Consider the following 15,126-nt stretch of genomic DNA (forward strand, 5'->3'; position numbering starts at 1 on the left):
TGGCAAATTAGACAGGTATTAATGCCTGATTTTACCAAAATGATCACATAAAGCCTTAATTAAATCATACAGTGACGAACTCAATGTGCATTCATTTAACATCATGTTAATGACAATGAATGACAGGACTCATCCAATGTGGTAGATTAAAAGGCTTTAGCAAACCTCTTTAAACTATGGCAAGAATTTCCAAACTGGACTGCTTATTCCAGTCCTATCTTCGGAGCCCTCCTCACACCTGCATTTCAACATTGACACCAGACAGAACTGCAGACAGTCCTGGCCAGTGCAAATGACACAAATGCAACCACATGCAATCAATAGACTGTGTTCACACACAGAGGCAATGGAGCATGGCACATCTATTCCACAAGACCATGTGCAATTGCAAAGAGAAATGTTGGGTATTGGGATATACCAGCGAACAATCAGGTGGAATAAATAAGTACATGTACAATCAGTACTAGCAAGGACATCTCAGGCAAACTAGAGTGTGGAAACATATAGAACATTTAAGACTAGGTTAGGTCAAAGTATTAAAGCCACACATAGCCCAAGGTGTGAGTTACCTCACTGGATGTCATGAGAGTTTGATTTCTATTATTCTGTTTCTTTCATGACTTCTCTGAATTCAGTTTATTCTAACCTGTAAAACTGAAAATTCCCTAGTGCATTACATCCTCAGGAAAATGGCATCTGGCATAAGACCTCATATATATTTGCCTCTATTCATCCTTCAGCACCTCTTCAAAGATCTTATTTCCACCTGGGGCCTGTGTCCAGGCCCTCATAAGACAACAGAGCTGAACGCTACCTAAAATGCAGAAGCCCTTCCTTAAACACCAATACACTTCAAGGACACGAACCGAATGTCTTTAGAAAGTCCTCACTCGCTATTTGCGGTTTGGAATCTGCACGTTTCAAAAGCTGCCAAGCTAAATTTAGGGTCCAGATAAGCATATCAACCTCTTCCTCCTCTCTTCCTCCATCCAACACCAAGGGCATTGGGAACATGGCTAGTGGCCAAGGCTCAAAGCAACCACAATCACAGTACCAACAATAAAATAGCAAGGAAGCAATTTCTGATTTGGTTACTCAGGTAAAAATAAATGTAATGTTTAGAAGCGGCTCAAACATCGCCATATTTTTGCTTACCTGGCAGCAAACGGAAATATTGAGTCGAACCAAACTCACTACTACTACCGGGAGTTTGGAGTGTATTTTTCAGGAGTGCGGCTGCAACAGAGATGGCATTTGCAGGATGCAGGTATTTCCTGCATACTGTTTTCAGAAGCCAGGATGAAGCTGCATGCATTAGTGCATAAAAAGGACACAAGCTGGTCATAGCTTAATAGCTCATGTTGATGCGCGCATTTGCCCAACACGAGTTTCCCTGAGGGACACCCTTTATAATAGTGTTATCCCTATCTTTAAAGAAAGGAATTATACATGTACTCATGGTAAAGGACTTTGGGAGAGTTGGGTATGAGAAATTGTGTTTCTTGTCTATGTCATAAAGGAAAGAAAAGGAGAAAAGGAGAAAAAGAGAAAAATCCTCTGCATTTAGCAAAGAGATTTGATAATGGGATGGGAAAGAAACCAAACATCGCTCAAAAGAGGAAAATAAAATGGCATTTTAATTTCTGCCAAGTGCTTTTGAATCTCCAAGTTTGACTTGCATGCACAAACCTGCCTAAAACCCAACCCTGTCTGTGCAACACGCTCTTTGAATGCCACGCCTCATTGCAAGGTTTGGGAGGGACTCTCCAGCAGCTCCTATTTGCTGCTGTGCCAATTTCTTGTCAGAATGAATTTCTTTCATGTCTTTGTTCCTTTCAAGTGAGCTATGGATTGCACTAAATGAACAACCTCATCTGTGCAGAGCAGTTAGTACAGCACCCAGCCATCACTCCTCTGGGAAATAGGGTTTAAAGTAGGCAAGTGATACAGAAGTGACCTGCAGCGGGGGGGGGGGGGGGGGGTTTCCGTCCAGCATAATTTAGCTGAAGCTGTCTCAGAGTAACAGCTTCTTCTTGCTGCCAGTGTACGGATTACAAGGCATTGCTCGCTTAAGTGTTAGAGCAGTTAGTTGCTGCTGCCTGGCTGTGCTCCCACGTGTGTCTGTTCAGTTCGTTATCGTGGGTAACAACAATGCAGCTCCAACCAGACCCACTTTGGCTGGCCCTGCTGCAGTCCACCCCATCTCACCCGGCAGGCCATGCCTTCAGACTGCCGTCCTCCTGCCTTCCTCTCCCCACCCTGAAGAAGAGGTTAAAAACAAGTTCTTAAGTTGCATAAAGCAAAATAAAACCAAAAAAAACTGTGAGTGGGAGTGAGAAGAAGCAAGGCCCTGGAAGGGTGACAGGCAACAGTGAAAATCCACAGCAGGCAGCGAAGCGTGGTCCCCTGGCCAACCCCTCCAGTGCCACCACAGCTCCTGCCGGGAGATGCCAGCAGAATCCCTCCTTTGCTTCGTCTGAACACAGATACACTAAAATGGCACATTCATAAAAGGTCGTTTATAAAAAGTTTAAATGATGTCCAAAACAGACAATATGTTGCTTCACATAGAGTCCAGTATTTCAGCTGACTTAAATGTTTTTTTCCTTTGTTTTCCAAAGGCTCAGACAAAAACAAACAATTCTGAATAAACAGTCCATACCAGCAACACTCAGTCCCTGCCACGAATGCAGTGTTTTGCTCGATACCCACCCACATGCCTCAGGTCCCTTATTTCACAGAGGTGACTGGAGTGCAGAGTATGCTGTTGCTCGGAGCACGTTACCTTTGTGACACGCTTGCAGACAGTACAGAAAGGTGGAGAGTTATTGCTTTATTACAATATCCTAATGCTAACAATAACCAGCAGTATCTCAGAAGAGCATCTCTTCTCAAATGTGGGTTAAGTTCTTATCAAAAGGGGAAAGTTGAGACTGAAACAGAAAGGGGAGTGGCAGGGGAGCTGTAAAGCAGAAGCAATGCCAGAGACAGCCACACTGCCCTACCAAGTATGTTATTAAATTAAACCATCTTTATTTTAAAGCTGCAATTAAGAAAAAACATCCCTTTAAATAATTCTTTTTGGCTCATTATGGTGGAGGGGTCTGTGCATGCCTGGCTGCACTGCACAGCGACCCTGCTTTATTGTGGAAGAGTTACTCCAAAGCTGCCTTACTCAGCCAGTTACAGGACTGGGATGTATGGGGGAGGCAAAGTATTTTTAGCTAGTTGGTTTCTCTGGAAGAAGGAGGATACACTCAACATTTCTCAAGAAGATCTGTGACGCCTGGGTAATTTTAGGAAATACAGTCAGTCTGTGAGACAGACAACCACCACGTCGTGCCTATGCAAATTAAACCATGTTGCAGCTAGTGCTCCCTGCGCTGTAGATGAGGCTCTCGTCCTTGTAAATACAGCTCTTGCCCATGTTGAGAAAGCACAGGATCTAGGAAGGTAATTTCAGTAGCAAATTAATTTCCACGACAGTCCCACAGTCCATGAAGATCCCAGCACTAGACCTACGCCGATAAACAATTTACACCTACTATATAAGATCTAAGGCATCTAATTCGCTGCTGCCTGTGAGATAGTGGATGTTACCTTAACACTTCACTTAAAAATAAGTAAGAAACTCCTGAAAACTCCTAACAAGAAGCATAGGAGGAAGGACCCTTCTCTGCAGAAACAGCCCAAAATATTCAGAGTTTCACTGCGAGCCTCCTCCCTGTCACGTAGCCCTTGGAGCTGGAGAGCTGGAGCAGTTGCACTCCTTCAAGGGGGTTCAGCTCGGCCCTCTCAATCCCTGCTCTCTATTGTCACCATCTGTTCACATAAGTAGATGGGAGGAGAGAACAAACGCTGCGTCAGGAAAGCAGGTTCTGAACTATTTGGGATAGTACACGCATCTGGGACCCCACTCCAGTGCCTCCTGCAGCCCAGCATCCCAACGGCAAGCAGCTGCCAAGGGCCTCGGAGCGCACGGCAGCAGCAGTGCTGGCAGGAGCGCGGCAGCCCACGGCTCACCCTTCTCGGGGCGCGTTGAGCCTAGTTCAGGTCGCCTTCCCTGTGTCTGACCTGCAGCGACGCTTTAAGTAGTAATCAGACAGGGATTGCATCTTAGTACGTACCCACACAGTTTCCAAGTACAGTGTCAGTGCTTAGCTGACCAGTGGGAATAAAATACAATTTTTAATCACCTGCAATAGGCTGCTCTGATATTCTCTAAGTGAAATTTGATGCTGTTCTGCAAAGACACACCTCTTCCAGGGTGTTGTGCAAAATTCTGCATTTTTACGTAGGGACAGGAAACATGAAAAGAGCCGGGAGGAACCCAGAGCAACACCATCGGTTAGGCCAAGGATCACCGGCTCCAGTGAGGAGCAAATCACAGGTTTTGCTTCGCTTATCAATCCAACTGTGATTTTCCAGTGCTTTGGAAGTTGCGGTTCCTTCGCTAACAGGTTTTAAAGGATTGGCATTACTGCTTCTTTCTGGAGCAGCTCTGCAGAAGTTTTTTTTTTCCCCCCCTCCCTTCTCTCTCATGCTTTAATTTCCTGACTCTACAGTGGGATGGGTCGGTTGCAAAAGATTCTCATCCCCTTTTTGGGATTGGTCTTGGCCTTCTGTTTTTATTCCGCGAGGGAGAATTTCAAACCAGGTAAGTATTAAAAGTGAATCTGTCTTTAAGTAAAATATTAAAAGTCACATTTGAGTGTTTTTCATAGAAACTGTACAGAGCTTGGAACAAACCATGTCTGAGTACTTGTATCACTGCTGATAATGGAACCTTGTTTGAGCAAAGATTTGAAATTGAATCAAGCAAGTAACATGCAGAAATAGTTACTGAGGGAACAGGTGAGGTAGAAGGTTTCTGAAATGGAAGGGGATTTTAATGCTCCATTTTGAAACATGTAACAAAATTTAGAAAAAATGATTTTAAAATGTTGGATTTTAAGTTTTGAAAAATGTATTTAGCGGGGTTTTTATTACAAAGTAGGTGGGATGTTTTTAAGCTGTATCTTAATTTGTGGAAAAAATAGCTGAAAGAGTAAAGAACTGTTCCTGTGTTATTGCATTCACATTAGGAACTGCAGCTGCTCCTTTTTGCAGCTTTTCCCAGGTGAAGGAAGAGATGTCCTGGTGCAGGACAGAACTCACTCAGCACTTAATGGGCTCATGTAGCTTGCAGTTCAGTGCTCTCAGGGGCATCAGGAGACTTTTTTTTGTAGGGTTTGGATAAATTAAATCCTTGTGCCTTCGTCTCCAGAGATGCTGAAAGGGAAGCGAGTGATTGTCACTGGAGCAAGCACTGGAATTGGAGAGCAGATGGCTTATCACCTGGCACGGATGGGATCCCATATTTTGGTCACAGCACGGACAGAGGCCAAGCTACAGAAAGTAAATGGCAAGCTAAGCACTCACACATGCACGTTCATGGCAGTGCGCACATAAATGTAAGGAGGCCAATCTCATTATCACAGGTATATGCATACATATAGGCACATACAATTACCATGGCACAAAAATACCAAATATGCACATTTATATTTGTGGGTATCATACTCATGCTATCTGGGGCTTCCACATACTCAAAAATCATTGCCAGATACATACATTCTACATAACACATGCAGCTACATTTAAACTTGCTTAGTTATGTACACATATTCCCATGTATGCATTCTGCACTAGCGCGCACACACATCCTCATTCCACTGCAATGATATATACGCTCCCCGCTCACTCCACACGCATGCAATTCCAACGCGGACCGCACCAACAAAGAGCCAGACTGCCTTAGGTAATGCATTTGACTGCCTTGGGTAACGCATTTACCAAAGGAGTATTTTTTCAGGCTCCCTTTGAAACTTAAGAAGCTCAAAACACGCTTCTCAGAAACTCCAGATTGCTGCTTTTAAGCTAGGGACACACTACAATGAGCACAGATAGCCTCTTTTAGTACCCAGAGCTGTACAGCAGCAGACTTCACACTACAGGGGAACAGGTTTGAGGTGTCCTCTTGGTGTGTCCCAGGTTGTTGAACAGTGCCTTAAGCTGGGGGCAGCCTCTGCGCAGTACGTGAGCGGCAGCATGGAGGACATGGCATTTGCTGAGCATGTTGTGAAGGAGGCAGAGAACTTACTGGGTAAGTTTATGGCTCGCTCTCAAGAAAACAGCAAAAAAAAAAAAAAAAAAAAAAAAAAAAAAAAGAGAGAGAGAGAGAGAGAATCACAGATAGGGTGGGATGAGAAAGATTTTCCTTAATTCTCCGCTTTGTGTCCTGCTCTGTGGCTGCAGCGCTGCTGCAGGCCCTCCTTCCAATCTTTATCAGTCTAGCTCACCCCAAACTGCCCTCTTGATTTCATCTCTGTGCTCTCGTAACATCCTGTTCCAGTATGGTAATGTTGTATTTCATCACCACCAGCTACCATGGCTGAAGCTGTCAATCAGCCTTGTAGCAACCTTGCTGTTCTGGTCATGGGTCATGGCTGCGGAAGTGCAATATTTCACCTCAGTCTGGAACACTCCTCCTCCCACCCTGGGCCCACGGACAACTCAGGGGTGATCTCCCTTGTGCCATGTTATTTGTGTTTTCAACCAGAAAAACAAACAAACAAAAAAACCAAATCACAGCAAAGAATGCTTTTTGCAGCTCTCTTGTCTAGGACAAGTGAGATAAGCCAAGCTCTCCCTGCTTCAAAGATGACAGGCCACAGCTCTGACCCCAAAACCTGATTTTTTATTATATTTATTGTGCTACAAGGGGTTCCCCTGTCCTTCTGGTTTTAGCCTTCCCCTACCCAACACTAACGCCTGCTCCTCTGCTTTCAGGAGGCCTAGACATGCTGATTCTTAACCACATCGGCAAATCATACTTCAGTTATTTCGATGGGGATGTTGGACACGTACAAAAGCTCCTGCAGATTAACTTCCTCAGCTATGTAGCTATGACGGTCTCTGCTCTGCCTATGCTGAAGGAGAGCGGAGGCAGCATTGTAGTAGTTTCATCCATGGCAGGTGAGTGTGGAGCAAGGTAGGTGATATGAGATTCAGTCAAAAGACACTATGGGCTGATTTTCCTAAGTGACAAGCATGCATAGACCCCAAGGCATATTAACGGAGCTGCAACTGTTTAACACACTCAAATTTAATGTTTTTTTAAATGGACTTTTTGCATTTTCTCAGTGGCATTTATTCTCTGATAGCATCTGATTGCTCCAGCTTGCTTTCTGACTAGCCATGTTCCTTGATGAGGATCAAACTCCATACCTTGGTATCTAGGCTCATTAAAGCAGCAGAGCTAGTACACCTCAAGTTTTATGGAGAAAAGTGGAAATACATTAATTTCTCATTGTGTTGGCTCTCTGACTGATCATTCATCTTGTGGTAGGTCAAGTTCTTGTTCATATTTGTAGAGTCAATTATTGCCACAAAAACATGACTCTATTCCAACAAACTTCTGTTAGTCAGGAAACTGAATTAATAACAGACGTCCCCATCTCACAGCCAGTATGCTGGTTAGTCTTTTGGTGATGATAATTTAGTATCTAGATGCAAAAGGGATTAAACTTTGCTCTGCATCTCCTCTCTGGGGGTTTCATAGTTTCTGGCTGTTGCTCATACTGAGCAGACACATGAGAAATGCTGTTGGACTTAAGGTCTTAGAGAGCTGGAAGTGGACGGGAATACTTTGCAATTCTCAGTTGCTTAGGTGCCAGGATGACACTTCACAAACAGTAAATTCCCTTTGGATAAAATACTTTATCTGAGGAAGAATAAAACAGAGGTTCATGCAGTGCAGCTTTCTGTGCTATAATGGAACTTAACTTTGTGTCTAGGTAAAGTCGGGTTTCCATTTACTGTTCCCTATTCTGCAACTAAGTTTGCCTTGGATGGATTTTTCAGCTCCCTGAGGCAGGAATTCAGCATTCAGAGTGTTAATGTTTCCATCACACTCTGCGTCCTTGGCTTCATTAATACTGGTAAGATCAGTGCTGTTTGATCTGGCTGATTAGGAACAGAACATCATACTAAGCTTTTTATCTTACCCTAAAATCCCTTCACCACTGACCCTTCCTCTACCTCTGTTGCTTCTTTTTCACCAAGCCACCACATACTGTGAATGCATGCAAAATACACTCTCATCTGCTCTGAAGGACACTACCTCTCTCCCAAAGAAGAGTCTCAAAACTAATTTCTTCACCCGCTGCAAAAGAAAAATCAACCACTGCATAATGGCTGGTGCAACCTGATATTCAATAAGTATACGCATTTGTGCCAGCTGCATATCTCCCATTGTTCTCATTTATTGATACAATGACAAATTATGTGAATGCAAGTGCATGTATTAGAGCAGCTTGAAAAACTCTGCATGTGCTGGACAATGGACAGGAAATTAGTTTTAGCCTCACAGAATTACCTCTGTTTAAGCATATACTGATATGCCTAATTTTAATAAATTATTTTTCCAGTTCTACTGCACACATTCACATTAATTAAATAACACAGTCTTCCTCAGTCCTTCACATTGCTCATCACAAGTTGAACTCTTCAGGGAAAGGACTGTATGTGTAGAAAGCTAAGCACAAAGAGAGTCCTGCCCCAGTCTTACTGGGGTCCCTATCTGCTGCATATTGTACGTGGCATGAAGAAGCCCTGTAGCACAGAACTTTTGGAAGAGTTGAGCTCACAGAAAGCTAAATTGATGATAATTAACTTTTAAACAATACCTAGCCAATCCTTAGGCAACTTGCAGAGGGCAGTCCAAACCTGACCAAAGTTTCTTTTGTTCTCCTGGGCTAGAGAGTGCCATGAAAGCTGCTGCTGATGTAGTCCTGATGTCCCCAGCACCCAAAGAGGAGTGTGCGCTGGAAATCATCAAGGGGGGAGCTCTCCGCCAGCGGGAGGTTTACTACAAATATGCTTCTACTAAAATACCCCTCCTGATCCGGGACTGGGCTGCAGACTTCCTAGATTATCTGGTCAGGAAGCGCTATAATGTGGAGAATTTGAAGAAAAACTAAACGATCCTCCAGCACTTTTCCTCTTATCCTACATCTCTACGCTACTTTAACCAGTGCCGAGGGCTACCCAAAGCATCTCAGCTCAAGCTCCCCTTGTGCCTAGGGAATGCAATGCTGGATCCTCCGGTATTTTACGGCCCTGCACAGCAATGAATGAAGGGCCTCCCACTCCCACCATGGGTGAAACACTGCACCTTCATCTGCTGTTTTGGATGCCAGCATTGCATTCCCTACTCTCAGTCCTCCTTAGCTAGCACTGCTGCCTCTGCATTTAAATAAAAATAAGGACTAACCACTCCCTCCAGCACTGCCTTTCTGAAGCATTTTTAAATAAAAAAAACTAAGCATCTGTGGCTCATATTACAGTTCCAGTTATGGCTTTGCATTTGCCAGTTTAGGAAGGTTTATTCTGTCCAATAGCCTCCTCTACTGGTAGATAATATATTTGCAGCAGACAGATTATTTTACTGAATAACTGTGTACATTAGGACAGTCCTCAGAAATTTCAATTTGTTTTTAATTTTTTTTAAATTATTTTAAGTAAATCACATAATCTCTAAAGGATCTAGTTGAGACAGCCATGTGCTGTGGTACATGACATGAAGGAGGAGAATTTCCTGCAGCTGTAATATTCCAACCAGTTAGACCCATTCCCTTCCCCCAGACTATGGAAAAATAGTGACATAAACTGATTATTAAATAAAATCTACTAACCTTACAGTCTTGTGTGTTCTGTGTTTTCCCTGTCTCCTTCTCCATTACAAATGCTGTTGTGAATAGGCACAGCTCCACTGATTCATCTTTCATAGGAAAGTTGAATCCTTGCAATAATCCTTTATTATTTCATTTTAGGAATAACTGTCTTTTTAGCCTATTTTTAAATTTAATTTCTGACTCAAAAGCAGTTTTTTTTTTTTTTACATGCGGCTTTTTGTTAGGATTACCATTTCTTACAGAAATATTATAAAAGCAAAATGCCTTCTAGATACACCGAGCAGACCTGCCATATTGCCGTTATAAGCTGTGAGCTTGGGCACTGGAAGTGATAGACACTGAATGCAAAACCTAAGCACCAAACTGGCAGCAAGCTTTATGCTACTTCAGCTCCTCCGGCAGCAGCTCCCAAGCTGCTGCATTTACATCTAATGTGGCTGTAGCTATTAGAGCAACAAACTTGGCAGTGCTGATATATCCTTGACAAAACTAGTACCTGCCCTTCCAGCTGTTACCTGTTCTGAAACAAAGTAGTGAGAAGCCTCCTCCAAAAAGCTTCCCACTAGAAGTACTCCTGAGAATCACTTCACTACTCACTTTCTAAAGTAATCCAGGAACTCGCACTACAAACCCAATGACATTTCTTTTTGCCTTATCCTGAGATCTCCTGCACTAACCAACATATACAGAGTGGGTTTTGTCCTTTAGACTCTCTTCTTGAGAGAACTATTTGCTAATTAGCTCTCCGTATGCCCAGGCAGATACTGAACAGTGTGACACGCAAAACCCATGGAATCTAAAGGTCTTTATTATATATTCACTTGGCTCTTTTATTGCCTTTCGCAACCAGCCTCAGTGGATTCCTCAAGACACAGTATATTTTTTAGGTATAACAAATGGTGTTATCACATAAGATAAACTGGAAACAATGATAAGGATCTAAAAAACACAAACTGTGCTAAAACTGTTCTTTCTGGATATGAACCTGTATCATGGTGATTATCTCCAATTAATAAATCTTTATGGCACCCAGCGAGGAAGGGAGGCATTGCCTCTGTTTTGCACTTGAGGAAGCAGAAGAAAAAGAAAGCCGACTTGCCTAAGGAAGTCTGCATTAGCAGCTCTCCCATCTCCAAAGGCAGTCACTTAACAAGAAGCCTACCTCTCTGTCAGGCTAGGAGGCTTTTTAGTGCCTTCCCTTCGATGCTCTCAGAAAACACACCTGAAATTCATGGCAGGAAAAGGGTGCCAAGGGACAGCATAAAGTCCAAAGTGACATTCCCATTATGGTAATGTTTGCTGAATTACAGGAAGTACAAAGAAAAGGTCCAATAGGTGTATCAACAGTCAAACTTAGGCAAGACAAAAGTCAATTTAAAAACTGCTATCACTTGCAGCTCAATTTTCAACCTACCAACACATCTACCACTCCACCTCTGTGATTGGACCTGCAGAGTTTGTTTGTTTCTTGCCTGTATTTTGGCAGAGGGATGGCACTGTTACTGAAGATTTTCATCCCCTTGGTGGGAGTGGTGCTGGCACTTTATTTTTATTCAGCACCTGAGAATTTCAAAGAAGGTAAGTCACACACACACACACACACACACACAAAAAATGCTTTAAACCCACAATCAGCAAGGCTACCATCAGAGCGACAGCCTAGATCTATAAAGAAAAGTATGTGCAATTCGATGGCCCTTTCAAAATGCGTCTGGTAATGCTCCTAATACATAGGATGGATGAGAGCTTGTCAAGGGGAGCTTTGGCAGAGGCAATAGCACAGTGCAACTGTTCAGAGCATGCTGCACCATCTAAGAGAAGCTCAGAGGATTGTTTGGACTCTGCTGGGATCACATGCTAAGTGTTTGATCTCAGCAAATGAATTTGTCTGAAAATATGCATTTATCCATTTTAAACGTTTAATCCTTTTCTTAGTCATTTTTAAAAGTAACTCACAGAATGGACCACAGAGCTTAGATCTCTTGTGCACTTCAGTTCAAACCAGGATTAAGGAGAAAATTCCACTCTGGGTTTGTGAAAGCAGCTGCACGTTACAATAGGGCAGTGTTTCTGCACGTAGCTTCCCTGCTCCCTTTATCTGGGGACAAAAGTGGAATGGGCCTAGAGGAGACTCCATTCCTGAGGGCTTTCGATAACTAACGCTCCAGCTTGTGGGGCTGTCACGCACGGCATGGGGCCTGCGCCAGGGGTCTGATGTTCCGTGTCCTACTCTCCAGAGCTGCTCAGAGGGAAACAAGTGATCGTAACAGGCGCCAGCAGTGGAATCGGAGAGCAGATGGCTTATCACCTGGCACGCATGAGGTCCCATATCCTGATCACAGCACAGACAGAGGCCAAGTTGCAGAAAGTAAATGGCAAACAGAGCACTCCCAGGGTGCCTGGCCACCATAACATCAAGCAGACTAAGTAGTTTTACAATCCAGAACCCTATAGGTAAAAAGTGCATGGATATTCCCCCCTTCCAGAGCACACGAGGCTGCCAGATACCTTACAGATTCACTGTTCCATTTTCCCCAGCACGACCCTGTTTTAACACCCCTCACACCATTATGGATTGTATTTTCAAAGCTGACAACACAGCATTTCTTTCTCCACAATTTACAGCTTTAGATGCTAATCTCCACCAATGACAACACCAGGCTGCCCAGCTCTTGTCTGATCAACCCTTAGGGTTCTCAAAGTCTGAACTGTTTTGCTTCCCTGCATGCAACAGAATCAATTAAGCAGTCCCATCCCTCTTCAGTATCTTCTATAAATACTAAATATTTGGCTCAGATATGCCACTGTTTAACTACTTGCAGCCAGAAACATTTACGTGAGCAATACGTCTCCTCCCATGAAGTCAGAACGATTACCAATAGACAGGGAGACACACTCTTCCTATCTGGCCCAAAGATGGGTTACTGCATTTGCAGGATGCAGGGAGCTGACAGAGGAGTATCCGTGTCTAACACCTTTCTCGCTGTTGTCACAGGCTGTGGAGCGGTGCCTTAAGCTAGGCGCAGCATCTGCTCACTAGGTGAGCGGCAGCATGGAAAACACAGCATTTACCAAGGAGGTGGTGAAAGCGGCTGAGACAGCCTGGGGTAAGTGACAGGAACTGCCCTTTCCTCATTCACCTCCAACACACCTCCCCCCCACCTCAAGTTACGTTTCAAGGTGTTCTAGCCAACAAGAAAAGGCTTTTGTTTGGAGGATGCAAGTTGCCCATAACAAACACGTGTTCTGCTTCCAGGAGGCCTTGATATGCTTATCCTAAACCACGTCAGTTACAGCTATCTCAGCTACTTCAACGGGGATGTTGGCCACATACAAAAGCTCCTGGAGACCAACTTCCTCAGCTACGTGGCCGTGACTGTTTCTGCCCTACCAATGCTGAAGGAGAGCAAGGGCAGCACTGTTGTCGTTTCATCCATGGCCGGTGGGCATGAGACAGGCCAGGGAGTCCTGAGGCAGCCAGTGCCAGGCCCTCCTCTGATTTTAGCCTCTTCCACTGCCTGCAAGGGATCCCATCTGCAACTTTCCTCAAATGAGAGGATAAGGACCATAAGGTAGAAAGTCACCTGGCTGGGATTCTGGGATCACAGTCTGTATAATTTGCAGACTAGATGCACAATGTAAGTCATCTGGAGGATTTATGCCCCCTTCTTCTATTATATGTGAACACACCCATTGTCTCCTCAGTGAAGGAGGGATACACAGTCCTGAGGTCCTATGTTTGCAGTTAGCTGTACTTCTTGCCAAAACCTGGGATGAAAAGGTCAAAAACTATGCAAGCCACCTCTTTTTCCTGCAGCTCCACAGGCACCCACAAAGGGCGCACAGCTGAAGCTGCATTTCTAAGCCCAATCAGAGACAGGAAGTCTAGGGAAGGGCTGCTAAAACCCACACCTTCTTAAGCAGCAATAGCAAACAGGTCTCTGAAGACAGACATTATACTTTGGATCTTTCTTAACATCAAAGCAAGGAAGCCTGCCTTGAAAGCATTCTCTAATAAAAGCCAAGGACTAACTCTGGTTCTACACAAAACTGATCGGCATACCGCAGTAGCATACCTTCAGAGTCAAACCTACCTTTCAAACTAAGAAAAATATTATGCATTACAGTTGATGGTACACCACTGCATGTTATTTATGTGCATGGCCATATATTATGTATGCATTTGCTATACATGGATGTAAAATGCAGGAGGGCAAGAACAGTATCACCTACAACTGAACATATTTCATACTGCTATGTCACATGTTACAGGAAATGTAAGTTAGGAAGACCTCGTTTCTCCCCTTCTCATTTTAAACATTCTTGTATTTATTTCTCTCAAGCATTCAAGACAGATCACTTAGTTACTCTAAATCTAAATATTTTAGCTGCTCCAAGAACAGTACTCTGGTGCAGTATATGAACACTGACGTTCTGCCTCCCACCCCAGGTAAAGTTGGCATCCCATTTATTGCTCCCTATTCTGCAACTAAGTTTGCCTTAGATGGATTTTTCAGCTCCTTGCGACAGGAATTCATCACCGACAATGTTAATGTTTCCATCACACTCTGTGTCCTGGGCCTCATCGATACTGGTAAGTTGGACATTTATCTGAGCCTCATTATTTAGGAGCTGTGCACATCCATTGCTGGGTCAAAAAAGGCATTTCTAGACAGAAGAGAGCAAATGCTGGCTCCAGACCTGTCAGTATTCTACCTTTCCAGCATTGCTGAAACCTCAGCCCTTAAGTGGCAGTACAGTTTTGGAAATGGGAGCTCAACACTTTAAAAAAAAAAATGTGGTCCAAGACCTTTGACTCAGCTATCCTTGTAGTAAACTCAGGAGAGACGGGGATTCAGTTCTAGAATTAGTCAAGAGGTCAAAAGTAGTGGGAAGGATATTACTGTAATTTTGTATATATTCTAAACTTTAAGAAATAGACCTGATCCCCAGCATTTCTATTAGTTTGTTAAATGAAGCCACGGATACTTCTGAACTTTGAGCCTGTGGTTCCTGTTGCAGCCCCTCTCCATCTGACATCACTTTTTCTTGCTCTCCTCCCTCCCTAGAAACTGCTATGAAAACCCTTTCCCACACAGTCCATAGGAGAGCCGCACCAAAGGAGGAGTGCGCGCTGGAGATCATCAAGAGCGGAGCACTGCACCAGCAAGAGCTGTACTATCCATACTTCACCGTGAGGAGTCTGCTCCTCTTTCGAGACTGGGCTCCAGACTTCCTCAATTCTCTCATAAGAAACAATTTTAAAGTAGAAAATATCAAAAGAACATAGCTATAGAGCACAATGTGGCCTCCTGAGGCAGCGAGTGTGTCAGCACAAGGCCACAGGAACACAGTGGCACATTGTGCAGGACACACATGATTTTGGTGT

At 43.8% G+C, this 15,126-nt stretch overlaps 2 protein-coding genes and 1 pseudogene across 5 annotated transcripts in view; 2 read left to right on the forward strand and 1 right to left on the reverse strand.

Moving 5' to 3' along the window:
- Nucleotides 1–15,126, reverse strand: part of LAMB3 (laminin subunit beta 3) — an 81,955-nt gene that overhangs the window by 45,557 nt on the left and 21,272 nt on the right. The gene's annotated exons all lie outside the window — the stretch shown is intronic.
- LOC112990180 (11-beta-hydroxysteroid dehydrogenase 1-like) lies at nt 4,280–9,741 on the forward strand. Its single transcript, XM_026111747.2, has 6 exons — nt 4,280–4,657; nt 5,267–5,397; nt 6,034–6,145; nt 6,832–7,017; nt 7,839–7,982; nt 8,803–9,741. The coding sequence occupies exons 1-6, from the start codon at nt 4,570–4,572 to the stop codon at nt 9,021–9,023; spliced, it is 882 nt and encodes a 293-aa protein (XP_025967532.1). The 5' UTR covers nt 4,280–4,569; the 3' UTR covers nt 9,024–9,741.
- Nucleotides 11,228–15,109, forward strand: LOC112990181 (11-beta-hydroxysteroid dehydrogenase 1-like; annotated as a pseudogene).

The sequence above is a fragment of the Dromaius novaehollandiae genome, chromosome 27, assembly GCF_036370855.1.
Source record: "Dromaius novaehollandiae isolate bDroNov1 chromosome 27, bDroNov1.hap1, whole genome shotgun sequence".
Lineage (NCBI taxonomy): Eukaryota > Metazoa > Chordata > Aves > Casuariiformes > Dromaiidae > Dromaius > Dromaius novaehollandiae.